This window comes from Apteryx rowi, unplaced genomic scaffold, assembly GCF_003343035.1.
Source record: "Apteryx rowi isolate R43461 unplaced genomic scaffold, aptRow1 scaffold_81, whole genome shotgun sequence".
Classification (NCBI taxonomy): Eukaryota; Metazoa; Chordata; class Aves; order Apterygiformes; family Apterygidae; genus Apteryx; species Apteryx rowi.
In genome coordinates this window covers 1,634,092-1,656,717 of record NW_020451105.1, presented here as the reverse complement: position 1 = coordinate 1,656,717, position 22,626 = coordinate 1,634,092, and the positions used below count along the sequence as shown (strand labels likewise).

General features: G+C 37.4%; 2 protein-coding genes across 6 annotated transcripts in view; one reads left to right on the top strand and one right to left on the bottom strand.

Moving 5' to 3' along the window:
* The window catches only part of CCND1 (cyclin D1), a 19,811-nt gene extending 15,287 nt beyond the window's left edge, over positions 1-4,524 (top strand). Inside the window, exon 7 of the mRNA XM_026089325.1 lies at positions 1,108-4,524. Coding sequence (XP_025945110.1) covers positions 1,108-1,263 — 156 coding nt within the window. The 3' untranslated portion in view covers positions 1,264-4,524. The remainder of the gene's footprint in view (positions 1-1,107) is intronic.
* Positions 4,316-22,577, bottom strand: LTO1 (LTO1, ABCE1 maturation factor). 5 transcript variants are annotated; one of them, XR_003257382.1, is made up of 6 exons: positions 22,333-22,577; positions 21,731-21,836; positions 18,807-18,877; positions 16,304-16,421; positions 6,667-6,824; positions 4,316-6,343 (listed from the first exon to the last, which is right to left on the bottom strand). XR_003257382.1 is itself a non-coding variant. In XM_026089328.1 (6 exons), exons 1-5 carry the CDS (start codon positions 22,449-22,451, stop codon positions 7,974-7,976), a joined length of 450 nt encoding a protein of 149 aa, XP_025945113.1. In that variant the 5' UTR covers positions 22,452-22,577; the 3' UTR covers positions 4,316-6,824; positions 7,941-7,973. The 5 variants fall into 5 exon arrangements, 3 of the variants coding, with proteins under 3 accessions (XP_025945113.1, XP_025945112.1, XP_025945111.1); XR_003257383.1 differs by adding an exon at positions 11,725-11,874 and having other exon boundaries at positions 4,316-6,824; positions 22,333-22,576; XM_026089328.1 differs by adding an exon at positions 7,941-8,009 and having other exon boundaries at positions 4,316-6,824.
* Between the last annotated feature and the right edge of the window lie 49 nt (positions 22,578-22,626).

Here is a 22,626-nt window from a genome sequence, read left to right as displayed (position 1 = left end):
AAGTCAGTGCAAGCAGCGAGGCCCTTGTACTCTCCTGGCCACTCAGTAGGATTGAGTGCACATTCAGCTCTGAGAAACTGGTTGTCAAGCAAGGGAAAAATATCTCACCCTAATTGAACTGTTGAGGTGAATGCAGTAGCAGGCTGAAAACTTGGCAGGCCTTTTTAATGCATGGCTAGAATATATTTGGTGTTGGTTATGAAGGATGTCTCCGTTTTGGGGTCATATAGTCTATTCTCCCCCCCCCCCCAATGCTTTCTGAGTTGGAAATCAATTAGCTAACCTAAGCTGCCCACTGCTGGAGATATCGGTTGGCAGGTGACATAGGGCATGTACATCTGTCTATCTAGCACGTTTATCTAAGAGCTTCATATCATCAAAACTCATGCTTGGAAAGACCACTGTTTATGAAATTACCTATATCATGTCTAGTAGACTGCACTGCCAAAGCATTTCTATGGTTAAAGTAGAAATCATTACAGCATCAGAGCTATTTGGACCAACTCTGACTCCAGCTCAGTTTCATGTCTTTGTAACTCCACTCATTTAATTAGGATTGATTCATGTTGCTGTCCAGCTAGATTGTTCATATTTTTCAAAAAGGTATAAAAGCTAGTGAGGTAAAAGATAGTTTGAAATGTCTTTTATGTAACTGCTGAAATGTTACAGCACAGGCAAAGAAGTGTAGCACAAGCTACATCCTACTGTGTCAAGGTCCTGCCAGGGTAGTGCCATTGTAGTGCAGCTTTCATCACACGTTCAGTCATAGACCTATGGGGGTAAAACTAACCAAGAAAGGACGCTCAGAGCTAGTCCAGAGGACTGTATACAGAGGTGCTCACTGAGGCCATTAAATAGAAGATGGCAACAGCTAGTTGCTGAAGTCTAGATCCAAGCTGGCGTCTTGCAGAAAATTTGGTAGCTTAGCCCATCCTTTTGCTGGTCAGTCTTTCTCTTGCTCTTCCCACACTCCTTTCAATCTGCTGCCTTCTCAAGTAATTTGATTGTATTTCTCTTGCCTTTTCAAGAAATGGTATTTGGTTTATGATCTCCGTATTTTTCTAAAGGACCCTGGGTCTTTTTCTCCTTCCATTTAATCTTCTCTAGGATTGTTTACGAGCCTGCCAAGAACAGATTGAATCCCTCCTTGAATCCAGTCTACGCCAGGCACAGCAACACAACGTATCTTCAGAAACAAAGACTGTAGAGGATGAAGCAGACCTTTCCTGCACACCTACTGATGTGCGAGATGTGAACATTTAAGAGGACTTCTACTAATAGGTTTGCTTGGCAAGAAAAGCAGACAAAGAAAGGGCATCTGAGAAGGAATCAGCATCAGGATCTCCCCCCCAGAAACCCCTTTCTCCAGGACATTTTTATACCAGAAGGGAAAACCAGTCTTGTTTTTTTTCCTTGCTCTCTCTCCCTTCCATCTGTGACTTCAAACAAACAAATAAACAAAAAATACCCCAAAAACTGTCTTAAAAAAAGAAAAAAAAATAGTATTTGCATTACCCCCAGGGGTTTGTGCTACAAAAATAGAAGATTTTATACAATAATAATCAACTAGTTTTTATATTAAAGTGTTCTTGTCTGTATGTTGTAAAAATAGGCATTAACACACAAAATGTCTCCAGGGGAGGTATTAGATTTGATTTCTTACATATAAAACAAACCAACCAACCATTTTTAAAGTAGAAGAGGTTTTTTTTTTTTTTTAGATAGTAAATGAAATATTCTTTTTTCTTTAAAAAGCATAGCTTTAACGCAGTTCTAGGCTTTTCTGTATCTTGCTTGCTTATGCATTTAGTCACTTTATAATTCATCTGTAAATGTTTATTTTATTTCCTTAGGTTTTTTTTTTTTATCCTCTTCACCTTATAAATGGTTAACGTAACCCATAAGTTAGTATATGTTAGTATACAGCATTATTATATGTTAATCTTTTTTTTGGTGCCTGTGGATTGCCTGTACATTAGGCATTTGTAGGGTTTCAGCTTAGCATTGTCGGGAAAGGCCAATGTACTACTCATACGATACTCTATTATAAAGAGAAACCGAAATAGTGACATAATATATTATATTTTTGTAATCTTCATATTTTTGTAGTTACCTGTGTATAAATGCTGGTCTGACCCAACAGATAGATATTCAGCCTAATTATGGTCAGGTTCAATCCACAGTTTAGTCTTTTTTTTTTTATAATATTCTAAAACCATTCCATTCAAAGCACTTTCAGTCCATTAGATATATAGGAAATACATTCTTTTATTGTGTGGGAATTTTTTTTTAATGGAATGGTTTGGAAATATATAAGTGCTTGTTCGCAAACTTGGAATTGCAAAGCAAGTGCATTTAACTATGGTGTTAGAGGAAAGGTGATTTTTTTTTTTTCCGAAGGTTGTGTTCCAGTGAGAGAAATTGCATTCACAAATTGCCAGGATATCTTCCTATCCTTTTCTATAGAAAAGTTGAAGTTTAGAAATCCTTTGGTGCCAACTCATCTTTGTAAATTAGGGGCCTTAAAGGTTCACATATAGGACACATAGTTTAAGGATTGTCTCTAGATGTTTTACAACTGAAGGTTTTTAAACACTAAAATATATAATTTATAGTTAAGGCTAAAAAAGAAAGAATATTTATTACAGAGGATGTTCATAAGGCCAGTATGATTTGTAAAATAATGCAATCGCCCCTTTTTTTTTAAAAAAAAAAAACACAATCTTTCTACCCTTGATGTTGCAGTTTTAACAGCTTATTAAAGAAAAAAAGGACACTCTTCAAAGAATAAACCCAAAACAAAACAGTCTATTTGGCCCCTTCTTATACATTTTCAAAAGCAGTCTAACCATGAAAAACGCCATAGTTATAAACATGAGAATTGGAGTACTTGAAAGAAGTTCTTATTCCAGTATATGCCCCCCTTTTTTTTTTATTTAGCTACAACTAGAAAATTTGCACATCTTGGCTATGTATCTTTTTATTATTATTTTAGAAAGTAGCTGAAGGGACGTGGACATAGCTGTTGAAGTTGACGCTCGAGGAGAATGTGATGGTGAAATGTACGTGAGAAAACTGCCGCTAAGGTGTTGATTGTTAAAAAAAAAAAAAAAAGAAAAAGAAAAAAGAAAAAAATTAAAAATTAAAAAAAAAGAAAAAGAGAATAGAAAAGGAGTGGATGCTCCATTTTTATTGAGCTGCTATGGATAAATTCCCAGCATGGTTTGAAAAAAAAATTAACATTGCTTTTCTGTATCTTTGTCATTGTGTTTTGCTGCTATTTTGTGGATCTTTTTTTTTTTGTTATACAATGTCATATACTGCCATGTTATAGGTTTTAATTTTCTCATAGAAAATTATATTATTGACATCATTTTTTTGTAGATTTTTTATGTGATCAATTTTTACTTAATGTGATTACTGCTCTATTCCAAAAAGGTTCCTGTTTCACAATACCTCATACTTCAGTTAACCGTGTCTAGACCAGGTTTTAATGTTCGTACACAGTGCCTCATAGTTCTACTGCAAACTGAAATGCATCGAACGTTATTCTGAATGGGTCTCGCGATTTGCAACTAGGTTGCATTAATTTAAAAACAGCAGACATTTCAGAAGATCAAGTAATGTCAGTTTTTTTGTTGTTATGCATTTTATAAAGCTGGATTCTTTGTCTGATCTGGGGTTTATTATCATAGTAGTTTTAAGCTGTGTTATTAGCCACATTGATATATGAAAGGTGCATTATAATATAACTCTTGTATGCCAGCTGATGTGGTTTCCCATCAGTTGGGACGCATCATTTGGTATGATAGGTTATCTTCTGGAACTCTAAGTATTTTGTGTGTTTAATCTGTTATGATATACTAGTTTTTTGTTTTGTTTTTTTGTTTGTTAATTATAGCATAATGCTAATTTAAAAAGCCTGTAAATCTCATAAATAAGCCAGCTAACAGAGTTGTATGCTGAAGAATAATCTAGCTGTTGCCTGTATGCTGCTAAACCAAAACAGAATTAGAACTCAATTTTGAGGGCAAATGCAGTTAAGATCCTACATAGTGCATAAATAAAGCATTGCAATGCTACTAGCAGTCGCAGGACCCAGGAGGACTGGATACATTCTGTCCAAATTTCAGGAACATTTCTTACTGCTTACCTCATAAACACTTCTGTTCGTGGCATCTCTGTGTCTCTGAACCAAACATGATTATTGAGTTAGTGGTTACTGGTTATATTATGTGTTACACTGAGTGGCAGTGCGTACTGCAAATTTCTTTAAATATTGTAGGTACTAAAGGGCCAAATCCAGATCAGTGGGTTCATCTGCCAACAGAGATGCTTTATTTCTCACATTATTATAACAATCTGTAGTAAGCAAGCAATTCAGATTTGTACATTTTTATATTGTACTTATTGGCATCACTGGTCTGAAATGCACATTTTCACCCACAGACCTGTAACAGACAAGTTTCCAGCAAAAAAAACCCAACAAACCTAAAGTCTAGAAATAAAATTGGTAAAACCCAATGTCTGCTTGTTGTGTTTTTTTTATTACATTCATGAATGCTGAATGGTAGTAACTACCTGATGCAATGAGTAAGCAACATGATGTTTTTCTAGCGTCGACTGTCCATGCTTTAATAGTTGCAATGCATCTTTTAGTTAATAGTTGCAATAAATCTTTTTATCATTATTTTAGGAAAATGTAGGTGTTTTTAGCAATAGGTAAGTGACTGCCTGTCATAGTAATGTGTATTTTATAAAGCAAAATATACTTTTGCTGAAGATTTTCCTTTAAACATCTAAGGTAATTATTCAGAGCAAAATACCATTTGGTGGTTCTTTTCAATAAAGGTAAAATAAAGTAGGTGTTTGATGCTACAGAATGCTTGTTTGTATTTATTTATCAGTGCAAGGTTTTGTGTCCTAGAACACCTCTATGGAAATGAATTTGTTTTAAAAGCAGTAGGGTTAATATGGCTTCTTTTCCTTTCCTCCCCCTCACATACAGCTATCGCATGTTACTATTTATCACTAAGATAATAGAGAAAACCAAAGTGGAAAAATTTCAGAGCCCACTAAAAGTACATAAAGAACTGGACTTAAAAGGAGAGAAATGTAACAGCAGTTACATATGATTATTTAGAAACTAAAATTAGATTAAATTATAACTATGTTCCAATTCACATTCCACCATAACTTTCTGAAAATTGGGGATGCACTTTCTCATTATTACAGAAGCCGAACACAGCAGAAACTACTGCTTAGTCTTTGTGGAGAACAGTCAGGCCTCTGACCTATGTATTTGACTATTTAGCCTAAGAAAGTATGTGAAAATATGATTTCATTTCTGCCTTAAGAAAACACTGATCTATGTAAAAGGTCATGTATTTTTCTCTCCTGTCTCAAATCAGAAATGTAGCATTTGTCTCCTGAGTTTCCCATTGACTAAACTTCACATTACAACTGATTCTATGCAATAAATACAGCAAAGGAAACAAAAACTGTATGTGGAAAAATTGTATGTTGTATGTGAATCATAGACTAGAGCAAAATAAGTTGTCTTAATGCAGTTACTGATAGATGGGAAACCGTCTGCATCAGAAAAATCAAAGTTGAGCCTGTATTAGCTGGTCAACTTACCAATCATTTCAGCTAGGAAACTGAACCATATGGCCTACTGTAAAATCACAGCTGTAAGCTTAGGTAGGTAAAGTAACTACATCCATATCAGTATATAGTTTGAGCTGTAATTCTTTCCATTACAAGTGGGTACCTCCTTAATACAGTCAAGTCACACTGGTAGGCCATTAAGGTAAATTTATATAGCACTGAAAGAGATGATCTAAGCTAGAGTCACATTGACTTTAAATACAGGTCAAGCTGTAGCTCAACTTGGCCTAGATCAAAAAAAAAATTATTTTTTCACCTAAATCTTTTTTTTTGCCTCAAAATTTCAACATATTTTAAAGAAATGAAAAAAAAAAAAGTGTTGTCTTGCTTTTGTAGCTCTGATGACCAACCCTTCTAATTTTAAATGTTCAAAAATTGAGTGAAGACTTACTTACTTATAAAACCTTGATTTTTTGGACAAAAAGCTTTTTTACGAAAATAAATGATTCAATGAGAAACTTACTTACCCAGCAATATGTTCAACATGTTAAGTGGGGTTTTTTGGTTTTTTTCTTTCCTTTTCTAGCCATCCTGTAAACTCTATTCAACTGACTGAAGTATTTGTTGATTTAAGTAGGTTTAAGCCTACATAATCATCACAGTTACTTATGGTTTCCTTCTCTCTTAAACAACATCTCTGAACGCATCTTATGAAGTCTGGATGTTAGGTGAACTATGCCAGCATTATTCACATGGCAAAGGGCAGGAAGACAATAATGTAGTTAGAAAAACAATTTACTATTATAGGCTATAAAAAAACCCAACCACATTCATCTAGGCTATGCTCTAACTTATTCAAAGGAAAAATACATATTATACCTTCTTACATCAGACTGAGAAGTATGCACAACCCCCCCCCAAAAGACTTCCATTCCATTGCTGAATGTAGCCTGAGTGACAAGCTTGTACCTTTTATGAACACTTAAATCTGCACACTCTTTAATTAACAGTAAGTAACAATTAACAGTCTGTTAAATGTAAAAACTTGAAACCCACTTGTAGTCAAACATAGCTGGCATTCGAAGTGAAGGAAAACTGCAGCAGATAGGGGAGAAGGTGGATCTTGGACCTATATTTCAAATGAGTCATAGGAATGACCCAGGCATGTGGGCTAGAGAGTCTTGATGAAGATTCTTTGCAGCATCACTGAAAAGCTACAATGGGACAAAAGCAGCAAAGCTGTAAATGATGGCATTTTAATGAATTTCTGTCAACATCATTTTATGGGAAATGCATCTTTTCTGACAAAAACAGTATTTTTATGATGCCACAAATATAACTGATGATATTAATTGTAGTGGCATGGCAAACTGAGACATTTGACATAGTACCATACAATATTCTGATCAAACGATGAGAAACAGACTGCAAATTTGTCAACTGAATCACATCTATAGTGTAAGACTTGACAAGCCTCTGACTGTCTTTTTGGGCTGAGAAGTGCAAATTTAGCAGCAAGACAGAAGCTACTCTTTCATTTCTTCATTGTGACTTGAAGAGGGAAAACAAGTAGTTTCTTGACAATCCCATTAAGTATCTGCATAGCCAGATTTAGATCTGCCTCACCGTTTGCCTGTGTSATGCCCACACATCAGAAAGTCCCATATTTTAGGGAGATCACAAAGTATTCCCAGCCATAATTTTCCTGAGCACTCTTTACCTGAGCAAGGAACAAGCTACTGGCAGAAAGCCTGCGTGTGTTCACAGCGAGTCAGGAATACAGCACACACAGGATGCAGAAGCATCACCCACAGTATGCGGGCAACAGCTCTGCTCCTGTGACACAGGCGGTACAGGGCATCTTCTACTCCTACTGACCTCCTGTATACAAAAGCTGTTTGCAATAGGGTGACACAGAACAGCCCAAACCTTCTGGAAGCAGTCACTACCATGCACAGATTAACATGACAACATCTCTACTTTTCTGAAATCTCCTCTGTGGTCATAGGACGTTATGTTTAGTGGTTGCTCCTGGGTCTTCCCTCTTACCCCATAGGAAAAAAAAAATAAAAATCCATCAGCGTGGATTTTGGCCCTCTTCTCTTTACTTACAGCTTCTACTACCTTTTTATTTACAATAGTATCCTTGATGAAATATAACAATAAGCCCTTAATTCAGATAAAAACACAGGTAATGATCCATCTCAAAACCAAATACTAGAAGACCGCAATAAAAAAAATGATATTCCCATCATATTCAAAGTATATGCTAATGGACAATTACAGTACAGTCTTCCCTACTAACATGTCTGTCCTGGGGTGAAGCCTACCTGCAAGTACTGCCCAGACAAATGAGACCGTGACTACATCTGTTCAGCTCTGACTAAATGTGCCATAAGCTGAAAAACAAAGAAGCAAGAGGTGAACTTTGTTAGGCAACTGTTGCTGACTCCCTACTTCATAACACATTTGCAGTGGGAGACCAGAGGGTGATAGGAACCCCCCTCCTCATCACTAATTGGGCTTAGATATAGAAAAAGTCAGAGTATCCTGGGACTGCACTGTTAGTGACGCCATGGTGGCTTATGCCAACAATCAAATATAGGAAGCAATAAATGGTTCAGACAATAACCCTTCGGGGGGTGGGGAGGGGAGGGAGAGCCCCGTACACTGACATCCGATACCATTTAGAAGGCTGAGTCCAAGGTGGAAGCGCTGTGTGCAGGGGCCAAGCTCCAAGCCAGGACCTGACACGCTGACTGGTCTGAGCGAGTGTCCTGTTCCCCTGAGTCCAGGCGATGAAGGTCTATATTGAACTGCAGGTGCTGGGGCTTTGATTTGTATGTGCAGCATGTGCTATCAAAGAACAGAAGTCACTATGCAGCCACCACTCTCAACCTGCTAAGTAAATAAATTTTAGATTACATGCTGCTGAGGGATGTGGTTCTGTTATTTCATCCATCCCACCTGCTTTCCCTGTGACACGTGTCCTAATCCATCCCGAAGTTGTGTTCCATTAAATGTCTGGTCTCCTAAGACAGCTAACAAGTAACCCACAGTGAGGATATTACCTGTAACATTACCTCCAGTCTTCAAGGAACTGCGCTGAGATGGGCAACTCACTTAACGAGGCCACTAAACCACTACAGGAGCATTACAACAACTCACTCGAGCCAACACTGAACAAGTGCCCTAACTCACTTGTCTGATGGGAAACTGCCTGAAGCAGACAATTGAGCTTTCTGAGAATGTTTTATTCTTCTTTTACCAGATTTTATCTCTATAGATTGTCCAAATACAGGATAGGATTTTTGAACAACTTTTTTGCTTCTTGAACACCCACAGGCTCTAATTCTTCACATTTCTTTCATTTGGTTGCTGGTTATTTTAAACATGAAGACCAGTTCTTCAGCTAATTTATTCTGGCCAAAATAGCTATGTTCCTTTATATGTACAGACATGACACCCTCCCAAGCATCCAGAAGGCATCAGCAATTACTTAATCAAAAGTAAACATTTCTTATAAACATAATACCATTTGTTCTATTTTTTGACTTTGGACACATCTGTAACTGTTTCAGGCCATGGAGGCCCCTGAAGTGCAAAAGATCAGAACAGTTCCTCCCCTATGGCAACATCCTTCTAATTTAAGTGAAGGTGTTCACCTGCCTTGACTCTTGCAAGATAGTGCTCAATAGTGCTGCAGAGCCAAACAAGCATATGCCTACACGTTTGGGGAAACACAAGTGTTCTCTCAACCACAAACAGCTTTCCAATCATCTAAATGGAGTCCTCCATGTTTTTAAACCCCTCTGCAAACATGCCTCAGGCATCTTCAGGGGGCTTCTCCTATGCTTCTGCCGATGGGAGAATTTTGGGCAAATCGTACGTGAAAGCTCCTTGAAAAAGTCTCTCCACATTTTTCTCTGTACTACGATATGTTTCTTTCTCATTATTTCCTCATACTAATGATGCTACTGGATTTTTGTGAAGTCTGTACTCATCTGATTTGCAGAAGAGAACTTGCTCAAAAGAAGAACATGAGATACAACTGTAATGGACCACACCCTGAACACAGTTTGGACAATGTACTTATCTTGAAGTGGGCTTATAAATTCCTGAATGGCACTCAAAATATTCCCCATATTACTCAGCTGTTCTGAATATGACACAAAAAAAAGATGCCATAAGTCCATGTGGTTTTAGAATTACAACGGTTCTAAATAACTGGACCATACCCGAGGTCTCCTCAAGAGGGAAATATGCACCAGACATAACCTCTAGTCATCCTTAAAAATGACATACTATTACACTGATCCTTAATTTTACTGAGTACTAATATTAATTTTTCCCTTTTATTTCAGAAACTGTCAAGTGCTTATCAAAAATACATTCTGTATGTGTGTTACTTTTAAGGTGGTAAAGGGGGTCTCAAAAATTCAGCGTCTGCACATACATCGCAAAAAAAAAGAGAACAATGCACGCATGTGTTTTTAAACTACTGTTTGTGCAGTCTGGTCAGGACTGTGTGACACAGTATACAGTGTTTTGTCATCCAAGGAATGTCTTTGATCAAGAGTTTATGCAAGAAGGAAAAAAAAGCCATGAAACCCTAATCCGTTCCCACAGTCCAGTGAACGTGAGCTGGACAAACAGTGGACAATAGCAGTAAAGCTTGCTTCTGGAACAATTGCTGCAACTAAAAAAAATAAAGGGTTGCTGACTCACAGTTCCTACAACCAAGAAAGATTCCATGCAGTGTTGATTATTCCCCAGAATCTGGAGGATGCTGAAGATAAAAATTTACTTACATATCACACTGAAATAAAGCAGCAAAATACGCTGCTAAACAATCAAGAAAAAGACAAATACTGATGTTGATTTTGTATAATGCAGAGTTGAGATGCAGAGACCGCATAAGCATTGATCTTCTTTTGTACCTCAATATTTCACTAAAAGTAAACTCCATAATTTGAGATTATATTATAAATAAGAACCAGTTTAATGCTTCAGATAATACATCACTATTCCATCCCCACAAATTCTGCATGACTACAGTCAAACTCCCTACTTTCTCAAGACAAAAGCTACATACTATTGCTCATAACTATTCAGAAACCTTCTCTAGGTAATTTTGCCATGCTAAAACCAGACGCACAGAACGACATATTGGTTAATCACACAGGTATATGAACTACTATAGGACAATTCAAAACATTTTATAGCAAATGACTTCAGAATCAATTGGCTCTTACTACAGCTTTTTTTTTTTTTTTTTTTTTTAAGAATATGAGAATGCACTAGTACTACTTTATGTTAGTTTATGTTAGTTTTATGTTAGTCACAAAAAGATTTCCAAAATCCCTTATGTTGGCTACATTTCAGATGATCTTAGTGACTACGTTTCCTTTCTCACCATATTACCTCCTTTGATAGAGCTATACATATATTCAGGAGTGGTAAAGTACTTTAGGAATCTTAGCATGAGAAGTGCTGCAAGAATGTAGGATATTATTATACTTTATACTTTTGGGAACAAACACTTCTGTGATTAGGGTGGAAATAGTCACAGCGTGGTGCCGAAGAGATATCTGAGTGAGCTCCAGAATAATTAATTTTATAAGAAGTATTAAAACAGAGCTCATTTGGGTATTTAACAGCACTGTATATCAGCGAGCAGTGCTTTGCTCTAACATAGGTGGACTGTTTCTGCTCTTTTAAGCTGGCTTTAATTTTAGCAAAGATACCACCTCATTGCACAGCATAGTCTAGACAGCCCCAAAGAATCAGGAGCTCCAAGTTCTCTTCTTGTCTCTGTTACTGAAACCAATGTTTTCAAACCTGAGTGCATGAAGTTAAATTCTTAGAAGACTGCTTTCAAAACAGTGCCCAAAGCACTTTTTTACTTCAGTAGAGGCTGAACTGGTTCTGCTGTTCCAAGGACTGTGACACACTTCCAAGGACTGTGACACACTTACTGAAGTGCCCAAGTATCAGTAAGCTCTCAGTGGCCTTGATATGTCAATCCTAGACAACAAAAATTGCAACTGGAAACTTGCCACAGAACTCATTCACACCTCCCAAATCATCCCCATTTTCTCTTGTAATACATACATTTCTGTGGTAATGCACTGTCATAACTTCACCCAGGAGAAAAGCAACTCTGGCAGACAGTAACATGAGAATCTTCATGGTCACTTGCCAAATTATGAAAGCTGAAGTTTTAGGATGTAATTAGACCACAGAATCCATTGCCATATGAAGCTGTAAAGGGCAATATTCAAAAGGCATTTACATCCATACTGGATAGCATCAAGGATATGAAGACTTAATTATAATGTTAGAAGAAATATTAAACCTTTTGTTTCAAAACAAAGCCTTACTCTAATAGAAGATCAGGATGAGAAATAATATCACACATACATTACTCTGTCTGCCTGATTCAGCTTTGTTATAATCTTCTCTGAAATGTCTTGGATGAATTCTTATCAGAAATAAAGATTTTGATCCAGACGGACTTCAGATAATTCTAATATTCCAACACATTTCAGACTATATCCTTAGAATCATTAGACCCACAAACACTAGCATTCTGTCAAAAATGCTTAGTGCTTCACAGTGCTATTGCTGCAGAACTTCTTTTGGAAAGCAATGACCCTGAGAAGGAGCCCTGTCTTTATCTTGCTTGCCAATAATTTTATCTCCAGAAAATGCCATTCATTAATATCATCAGCATTCCCTTTCAAGCATGCAACACTGCAGAGGAATTACAAGACATTATAAAAAACAGAATGTTCGAACAGGCCATCCAAGGACAAGGTACCCACTTTTGAGAATGAAACTGGAAAAGAATCTATGACTGTTAGATCAGATACTGAAACATAGTGCTGCATTTAATGAAAAATGTATCTTTGGCAGCTTATGAGTTTAAAAAAAAAAATCAGTATTAGATGTAGACCTTTAGTTGCATGATTTTTAAAACTACAAGATTAAAATTTTAACGCTCTTTTCTTGTAATATCTTAATGTGGAGATGAGTATTAAAACTTTACATTAAAAATGGACTCAGAAAGCAATGTAAATGCAAACAGAACAAAAGATGTCAACAGAATAGAATTTAGAGATCTAAAACCTTGCAAATTCAGATGAATTTTATCTCCTTCAGCAGGGTAAGTCATATCTCTTAAAAGGGTATCAATTCTTATTCTAAAGTACTGTGGAATATTAGGGTGCAGGTAGATTTACGATCTTCATTTTCCTTCATTTGTTCCAATGAAGGAAACTGCATTTACAGCCAAAGTGTAAATAATAGTAGAGTGTAAACAGTAGTATTGATCTACTGAAAAATTAAAAACAAGGGATAATTTTACCACTGGATATCTAATACATATCTCTAGAAATAGTCATTAAAATGTGCTACCCTTCCGTAATCCCTAAAGAAACAAACTGAAATGTGTGCTTTACTCACTTAGCTTTGCGTCCACGTTTTAGAAAGAATCTACATTCTACAGTTTCACAGCTAATCCAGCTGAGAAAAGATCATGAATCAAACAAAACAAGCTAGAACTCAGCCCAGACAAGTCAGAAATTTGTGAGTTAGATGTTTCAAACATTCTTTCTTAACCACTGAGCATAACTAGAGGTGGTGAATACAGCAATGTATTTTAAAATCTTAGTAACTTCAATAACTTTTCAGAAATTTTCCATCCTGTTTTTTTCAGATCAAGTACTTCCGGAAAATTTCAAACCTGTTAGACCATGTAGCACAGAGCTACAAATCTTAATGTCCAACTTTATTAAGAACCAAAATTAGAATCTACAAGATTACATTTTTTCCATATCTTTTCTTCCCAGTTTGCTATTTAGAAAAAAACACAGAAAAATTATTAAAGMAATTAATATGGCTCATACAAGCTTTATTCAGCCTTTCCATGCATAGATCTTTTGACAGAATCTTTAATTACAACATAATACTTTTTTCCACAAAAGTCCTGATCATTCAGTACACAGGATGAATGATAAGGTTGTGAAATTAACCAAGCCAGTTAGAAAAATCTGTTTTAATTTGTTGCCGATTTTAGGAAGGTGTTAACAAAAGAGGAAGGGCATTGAAAGAAGAGAAACGATATGCTTGTGTCTCACAGAACTGAGTGCCATTTTGAGAAGTGCAGTCTTCCCAAATTTTGATGGATTTTTTTCCCAATAGCATTTTAGTTGGTTTACTTAAGAACACCCTTTTCACGGGTGTTTGCTGACTCTTACATTCCTCATTTTCTAGGTGACTCATATGAGAAACATGCAAAAATACACACATGCAAAAAAACTAGGTACTCATAGCCACAACTGATGTTAACAAGTAGCACATTCTGAAGAATTCAGGTTCTTAAAATGCAAAATTATTTGGAAAAAATTAGACCTCTCACATTGGTTAAGGCAAATGAACATTTTTGATGTTTTCTGGGCTTTAACTCTTTATTTGTAAATCACGTATGAAAATACCTCTAGAATACGTTGTGAAGACTCCACTGTTACATCCCTGAACATCACAGAAAACCCCACAACTTCTGTTTCAAAAAACAGTTTTAAAAGTCTGCATTAAGTATAGGGGTACATATCCAACAGAATCTTTAACTGTAGCTCATTTAAGGTAGTATTTCTCAGGTACTTGCAGCTCGGGGCTTGTTCTGATTGCCTAGTGGTCTAGTTGCATACCAGTCAAAAGTGAGCCATACTCACACTGCCCTGTATGAAGGATCTGCCGTAGTGGCAATATYTGCAAACTCTTACAAGAAGCATTACTTATAATCTATTTCTTACACAATATAACAATCTTCTCCACTAGATGGCTCTGACATTCACTATATATATTAAGACTGTTTGAACACTTACACACAGAAGCCAATTCTAAAAGAAAAAAAATGCGCACTAGCAGTTTGTTATTAAAAAAGGCCCCTGATCATTGGTATATTCAGGAAAGACAAAAAGTGAAAGATTATTTTGAAATAAAATGATACATACATATGTGCAGACACACACAGACATTCAACAAAAACATACATTTTGCTGCAATTTTTGGATTACAAATGCTAAAGGAAAAAATTTGTATGTCCTTCAAATCCCAGATGCAAATACACAGTAAACATTTTAAAAATTCGAGTTGCTTATTTTCTTGTATAATAAAAAAAAGCTGCGCAAGTAGAACACAAGTGAGGTCTAGATGGCACAAAATAGTGCTATTCAAGGATACAGCCATGTTAGCACATTGCCTTCACCTGAGAGAATTTACCCTGTGAATAGCTTCCGATATTCATGCTAGTCAAATCTCTCTTCATGAAGCTACATTATGCCATGTAGACCTGGCCAGACACATCTACGTTACAGCTTGATGAAAGATCTTCTACAATTAATTACATAATTGTATTTGCAAATAGTAATCAAAGACATCTAACAGCACAACATAAAATATCTTTCAAGTAAAATAACTGACTTTTTCTCTTCAGCTAATATAGCTGAATATATAGCTGACAGTACCCATTTTTTGAATGAGACCAACGAGTATATTTTCAAGCCTGGAAAATAATGAGCTATTCCCAGATACAAGGTACTAATTATCAGTATCACAACTTTTCTGCCAGTCATGTTTGTATTACTGATCATTTACAATTCTTAGTGTTTGAGGTTTTTTGCATACTGGATCAGTCTGCAGAGCTAGTAAAAAGAGCAAGTTTCATGTTTTGAGCTGCAGCTACTTTAAGAACAAGTATCTTAGTCTCTCTCCCCTATTCATTCTTATTCCATCTGCAGTCCTACCCTTCACCCATGAAGATGTTCCCTATTGTAAACTCAGCAGGCAATAGATTACATTTTACCACACATGGTGTAGTGCAATACGTACACAGGGTGTAAACTGAACTACATATACAGGCTTTTAAAATAACATACATCCTTTAAATAAGGAAACATTGCAAACACAACCTTTTTCCTCTTAAGGATTAATCCTTATCAGTGCAAGGTTAGTGAGGAATTAAAGCAGATATTTCTTCTTAAAGGTTTACACACTGGTATTTCAGTGATCCTAAATAAAACCTGGAGATAGTAACTGTAAAAGGACATATGAGAACTACTATTAAAAGCTCAATGTTCTTCTCTTCCCTCTTTAATGTTTAGCACCTGTTCACTATTTTCATTTTGTTTAGAGTAGAAGTAGATAAACACTTCCCAGTTATGTGTTCTTTTAATATTTCTTCTTTGTTCATCTGTGTTTATCTTCATCTGTTATACTCAAAATGTTAATGACGATCTTTCAGTACTGATTCTAAAATCAGACTGAATATTTAGTATTGAACAAACCTAAAAAAGAATATATGTAAGTGTTGCAAAGTGTCTGTTCTCCAGATAAATGCCCCAAACTCCCAATACCTCCCTTTCTGTTGTTCTAGTCCCACTTGTAATTCGAGTCATTAACAAATGACATTTTCAATTTTCCTTTTAAAGAATTTATTTTTTCTTTTATTTCGCATTTGCCATCATTTGGAGATTTTTCAACTTATTTTAAGTACTTTTACTATGAGTCCAAAAGGAGAACAGTAATTGTTCTTAACTGCACAACAACTATTTTTAAGCAGGTTTAGAGATTAAATCTCTTCAGAAATTAATACCACTTTGTGCTAAAGTAACAACTTAATTCTACAAACCTGTTTAAATTTTCCTCTGATTTTTTCCAGATCTTCTTGAAGCTTATCGTAAGTGGGGTCTTCATAAGGGAATTTCCGAATCATCCCTATTAATGAATCCAGAACCTTTGTCTTTTTGCTACAAAGAATCAAAACAAAAAATAAATTAGTCTTCTATTTTTCCATCTGCTAACATGAAGATTATACTGATATTTATATATTATAATTCAGAGCACAGATCCCAGTCCTCCATCCCTTTTTTATTAAACTTTTTCCCCATTTAACTCACTAAGGCTATGTTCCTTTGATATATACACACACACGGAAATAGATATACAGATATTTAAGCCATAACTTGCTACTGGAAGTTATTGCACAACTAACAAAGTTAAGTTTTCCCTTTTAATTACCTTCCAAAAATTGAGAAATATTGAAGAATCTTTGAAAATACCAATTAGATGACTGAGTGAAATAAAGAAATGCAATAAGAAAGTTCACCAAAACACCTATCAAGATGGCTGAGAATACGGTGGCAATTCTTTCAGCTAACTTTATCAAAATTGGACAGGAAAAAAAAAATTACAATTCTACCTAACCAAAGGAAAGCCATCCATTTTTGGCACAACACACACTTGTGTGGCAAACTAGAAAAATAAAAAAAAAAAAATAGCAAGACGGATTTCTGCGGCAGTCAGAAAAAAAAAAAAATATGCAGAGACCATAAAATTCCAGCTAGGGAAGGCAAAGATTTTCAGCCTTATCAAATACTTCTGAATTATTCATGAGATACTGATGCCCTTGCATGTCTCACTGGCTTTGGGAAACAGGGCCTATAATTATAGCTATTACTGATAGTGAACTGCAGCTCCCTCAAAAAAGTACGATAGCAGTGTAACATGAATGTCAGTCTTGGATGATGGGGCAACCATATCTCTGAGAATGAACAATGCTAATTAGGGGATAAAATACTTCCAGACTGAACAGTGAATATTGAGTGCAGGTTCTTAAAGATTCTAAATACTGCTCATGAATGAAATTCTATTCAGCAACTTCCTATAATGTGGTCTTGTGCCTATGGTCTTATTAAAGCATCTCAAAGATAATACAATTTGTTAGCAGGTTAGGAAAACACTGTATCTCTCCAGTCAAATAAAATTAAAAAAGAAATAACAGAAATAAAAATACTGGATAAGAATTAAACTATGTATTTAATAATCTTCAGAAAACAGACTGTTAAGAATACTAAGGTTCTACCAAATTCAAATTAAAGTATTCTTAGGAAACAAATCCTTTAATCTTCAGAGAATGAACTCGGAGCCAAAGTTTCTTGCCCAGCTAAATATATTTCGATTTTCAAAAAGCCATGAAGCATATGGATTCTGTGCTTTACAGAGGAAGATATTAACAACACACTTAAGCAATTTCACCAGATTTGTACACTGCTAGAATAAGGCCCAAATAATGCAACACACTATATCATTTTTTTCTTTTTGGAGGAACAGTATCTACTCCTTTCCTCTGCCAGCAGTCTTATGAAAGCTATAGAACCAACAATAGCAAACAAGAGCATATGGATCATGGGTAGAGATGGGACAAGACACCCCATCATAACAAATTCTGTCCTTAAGTATACAAATCACTCAGCAAAAGCACACTACAGTCAGCTATAGGCTGGAGATAACATATCCTCTAAGCTGGACTTTGCATGCAGTACTTTCTGAAGGCACAGTCTAACTTTACCATCAACTGTTAGCAATTAGACAAGTACAACCTCACCAAAGAACTATTCTAGTCTTTAAATCAATAATATTGTGCAGCTGTTAACAAGTCACCCTTGCTTGCTACATATGTCAGCATCACAACTTTTATGTAATGAAAAAAGCTCTGCCAGTGGTTAGCAAACTTGACTGCAGTGATGTAGAAGTGGTGAGTGTTATTAGTACTTCATAAGCATGCACTATTCTCCATTTGGAGAAAAACAACACAGAAATCATAGAAAAATGCAAGTTGAAAAGGATGTCTATAGGTCATCTAGTTCGCCTCCTGCCCAAAGCAGGGCTAACTTCAAAGCTATATCAGATCAGGYTGCTCATGGTCATCTCCAATCAGATTTTGAAAGTCTAGAAGGATGGAGCTTCTACAACCTCTCTGGGCAACCTGTCCCAGTGATTAACTGCTCACACTGGAAAGAACTTCCTCCTTATGTCCCATCAGAATTTCACTTGTTGCAACTTGTAAACACTGCCTCTTGTCCTTTCACTGTGCACCTCTGCAAAGACTGTCTCCATCTTATCTAGAACTTCCCCTTACATAGTACAATTATATACCTCCTTTGTCTTCTCTTCTCCACGTTGAACAAACTCTGTTCCCTTATGCTCTCTTCAACATCATATGCTCCAGCATAGGATAACATCCTGCTGGCCCTCTGCTCACCTTTGTTCTGCTTATCGATATTGGGGAGGCCAAAACCAGACACCTTAATTTGAATCAGTATTAAAGGAACAATATTTTTTTTTAACCCTACCTGTTCTTTTCATCTGTGCATTTGTGGAGCAGACACTGCCATGTCAGTGCAAACCCAAGGTAGCAGCCAACCTGTGGATTTATAAGAATGCCATGGGGGAAAAATATATATGTATATATATGTAGTGCATACAGTCAAACAAACAAACAAAAACAAAGCATTGCATTCTAGCTTACTCTTCAGGAAACAAATCACTGGATATAGAAATAAGTTTCTGTGTTGGAAAGTTCAGTAAATTAGGGTAGGATAAATAAGGGTAATTGTAGTACATAACATAAGGACTAAACTATTTAAAATGCAGCCCAAATAGCAATTCTGAGAAACAATAGCTTATTTTATATGCTTTAAACTCCCAAATTTATGAATCTAAACTGTAGTAGTGGGAAGATAATTAGAAAACAACCTGCCTATTTAGGCTTTGATAAGACTTGTTTTTGCAGCAGTGCCAGCTTAAACAGCCCCCCAAACATCTGTACCAGCTCAGCTGAGGGAGCAGCCAAGTCAAATGAAACAGGAAACTACCTTTTTTGAAAATATTTTGGAAACAATTTTACTAGTCTAACTGAAGATGGTAGCACAGAGTCAGAAAGTAGTATGAGGAGCTGACTAAGCTAGCCCCACTGCCAGAAGAACTTCTCATTATGACTTTGGATACTAAATGAAATAGGAACGTAGTAACGTTTTTCAACGCACCTATTGGATAAGATAGCTGGAATCCCTTTCAAAAGTGACTTAGCATTGATAGAGAAATGATGCAGACGCCTAAAGCAAAATTTAGCAGACTTTGCGGAACTCAAGTCCAAAATTGCAGCCTAATCCCACATTGGTCTGTATGTGTGCATGTGCATATACCTGACCTTTAAACTAAAAAACACTGTTGGCCTTGGAAGCTCCTGTAGCTGGCAAACCACTTCAGAGTACAGTAGGTGCATTTGGGATGCCTATGTTTGTTAAAATAGACAGCGGAGGTCTTTCATAAGGCTCAAGCATGGGTTCGGGATTAATATCCCATTAAGTGCTGGAGCATATTTCAAGTGAGGCTTCCAGTTTATTTTCCTCTAACAGAAGTTTAATTTGCATGCACCAAAACTGCTTAAAAACCCAAGGTAAATGGAGACAACTGACGGATTTGTTTCAGAGTTGTGCTATAGCTGTAAAACCAAACTACTAAGGTAAAATACATCTGGCCCCTGGACCCTCAGCAGCAGGCTTCTCAGCATAATGAGCACAGCCCTACCAGAGCAGGGCAGTGCCAGTCTCCTGCTTGAGCCCAAGCAGGTACCTTTCTAAGCTCCCCCAAAGGATGTGACCTTATATGGATACACTTTAACAATGCTATTTTACTTTAATTCTCTCTCTGGCAAGGCCAGTATCAGATCAGTATCATGATTTTGCTCAAGACATGTAACAGGCTGAGAAATCTAAGATTGCCCAGGTCAATCTTTCGCTCATTTAACATGACCACCTACAGCCTTACTATTCTCTGGAACTTCCTCTATATTAATAGGCTGGAATACTCCTCTATTACACTTTTATCTTGGACCTTTCTGTTTAAAGCCATCCAGTTTTAGGGGCTACTGTTTAACATTATCTTCTTAGAACTCCATAACTGTAGCATAAGTAGCAAAATACTTCGTCACTATGCATTTCTGTATCATGCCCAAATGCATGACAAAATTTTATAATAATGAGCCTTTCAGATTTTTTTAGTTTACCATTTTCATTTCTTAATGAACCAATACCATTGCTATTGTCCTTTTTGTAGTTAATTAACTTCCTAAACCTGAAAATGACACATGTAAAATTACCAAAAGGACTTCAAACAGACCAAAGAGATTGAGATTTGTGGTGCTATACTTGAAATAAGCCCTGCTAAGAATCCTGTAGTACAGTTTCCATGTCAAAGCTGAACTTTAAAAAGACCAGCTCAGGTCCAAAAATACTATAACCACATTATGCAGCACTGAACATGCAACATGACTTGAGCTGGACACACAAGACGAGTCATGGTGTCTCAATGCCACTCTCTCATTTCTAGAAAGGCTTACTGAGTCAGGCATGGCATTGGGTGAATGTGGCAATACCTGGAGCTGACTCCATGTACGGAAGAATAATTGCACCTCAACCAAGAGCCCTACCAGTATTAGATATGAGTGCAGCTGAGACACCCGTAATTGTCCCTTTATGAGGCAATTTGGGTGGAAAACCAATGTTTCATGGTTTTCTCTGTTCTTATATATCTGAACTGCCTGAATCTTTGATGAGTCAAGTCTTGATTAACTGGGAATCTTCTATTTGTCCTTAACACTGAGCCACAGATGATCCAGGAGGGCCTTTAGCCTCAGTTTTGTAGTATAAAAAGTAAATAAACACTACATCCATCGTCAATTTGTTCTGAGCAAGCTTCTTTGATTTTGTTCATATTTTTCTCCTTTTATCCTCCCTTCCAAAAAACCCCCCACACCTTCAGAACCATACAGCAAATGAACTCAGAAAACATGAAACCTTCTATTAAAATGCTCAAATCAAAACACCACCTTTAAACTAGTTTTATGGGCCTTCTTGGACACATACAGAGCAATATAATTTAAAAAGAGTTATTATACCTATATATCTATGACTGGAAAGTGTAAATGTACTGTCTTATTCAAAAAAAGAACTCCTCATTATACAATTTAAACTGCATAACGTTGATGAAGCTTATGAGAACGTATTCAATTTTCACCTCCTAAATTCCAGATAATACTTTCAGGTTTTTTTCTATATGATGTTATCAACAGGTTCAGCACAATCTAAAAAAGAACTGCTTTAAATGATCCTAGAATGGAGCCCTTGGGGCTCAGGCTACCACTATACCAGGCTTTGCTCAACAGTTTCTACGCTACAGTGAGTTTCTTGTGATTCTAAAATATCTTCCCATTTACCTCAGACCCAATCTTGGCACCGTGGAGTGATCCATACCTCCTTCCCTCAACAACTCCGATGTGGCTGCCTTCAGCATACCCCTCTTGATACCCCTCACCATGAAACCTGTAAAAAGAGAAGTACGGTTTTTAATGCTTATATCCGTATGCAGCTCATGGTACACACAAGCAACTCCTGCAGTCAAAAACATTCTTTATCATTTCGGGAACACAACTGTCCATATTTAGAATTATGCCACAGCAATAATTTCAAATAAGACGCATTTATGAAGATTTGGGTATTTTCAAACAAGCTTATAATACTTTACCAAAAACAAGGCACTTCACAATCCAGCTTAATACCTTTACCAGAAGAGCCGCGATCGAGGGGCTCGGCCCGTCAGGGAGAAAGAAGGACGAAGAGGGCTCCCGCCGCCGCTCTCCCCCCCGCCCCTTCCCCGGCTCGCCGCCCGCCGCCGGCCCGGCCCGCACCGCTCCCCGCAGCGCCTCTGGCCGCCCCCTGCCCGGGCGACCGTTACCCGCGGCGCGCGGGGAACCCGCTCCGGCCCCGCCGCCCCGTCCCGAGCCCCGCCGCCCGGCCGAGGCCACCGTGCCGGCCCCACCTCTCCTCGGCCATCACGATGTCGTCAAACATGTCCGCGCTGGACGCGGCCGCCGCCATCGCGCCGCGAAAGCCCAAGCCCCGGCTCCGCGCCGGATGCGTTCCGCCGCCGCTCAGCATGCCGGGAAAGGACAGCAAGCCGCAGGGCCACAGCCGGGAAGCTCCAGGGCGCAGGCGCGCAAGACCCCCACCCAACCCGGGCCGGCCCTCCAGCTGCGAAGGGGCGTGGCCCAAGGGGGTCCAGCGTGCGCGATGGGCGGGGCCTCCCGCCCCTCGCCCCGCCCCCCGCCCCGCC

Bases quoted from the DNA above. Each gene is read 5' to 3' on its own strand.
- LTO1 (XM_026089327.1), bottom strand. From the start codon at position 22,451: ATGCTGAGCGGCGGCGGAACGCATCCGGCGCGGAGCCGGGGCTTGGGC. The intron at 16,422-18,806 runs GTAGGGTTAAAA...GATTCTTTGTAG, and splicing joins TGCACAGATGAAAAGAACAG to CAAAAAGACAAAGGTTCTGG. The intron at 6,825-16,303 runs GTTTGTAGAATT...GTCCCATTGTAG, and splicing joins TCAGAGGAAAATTTAAACAG to CTTTTCAGTGATGCTGCAAA.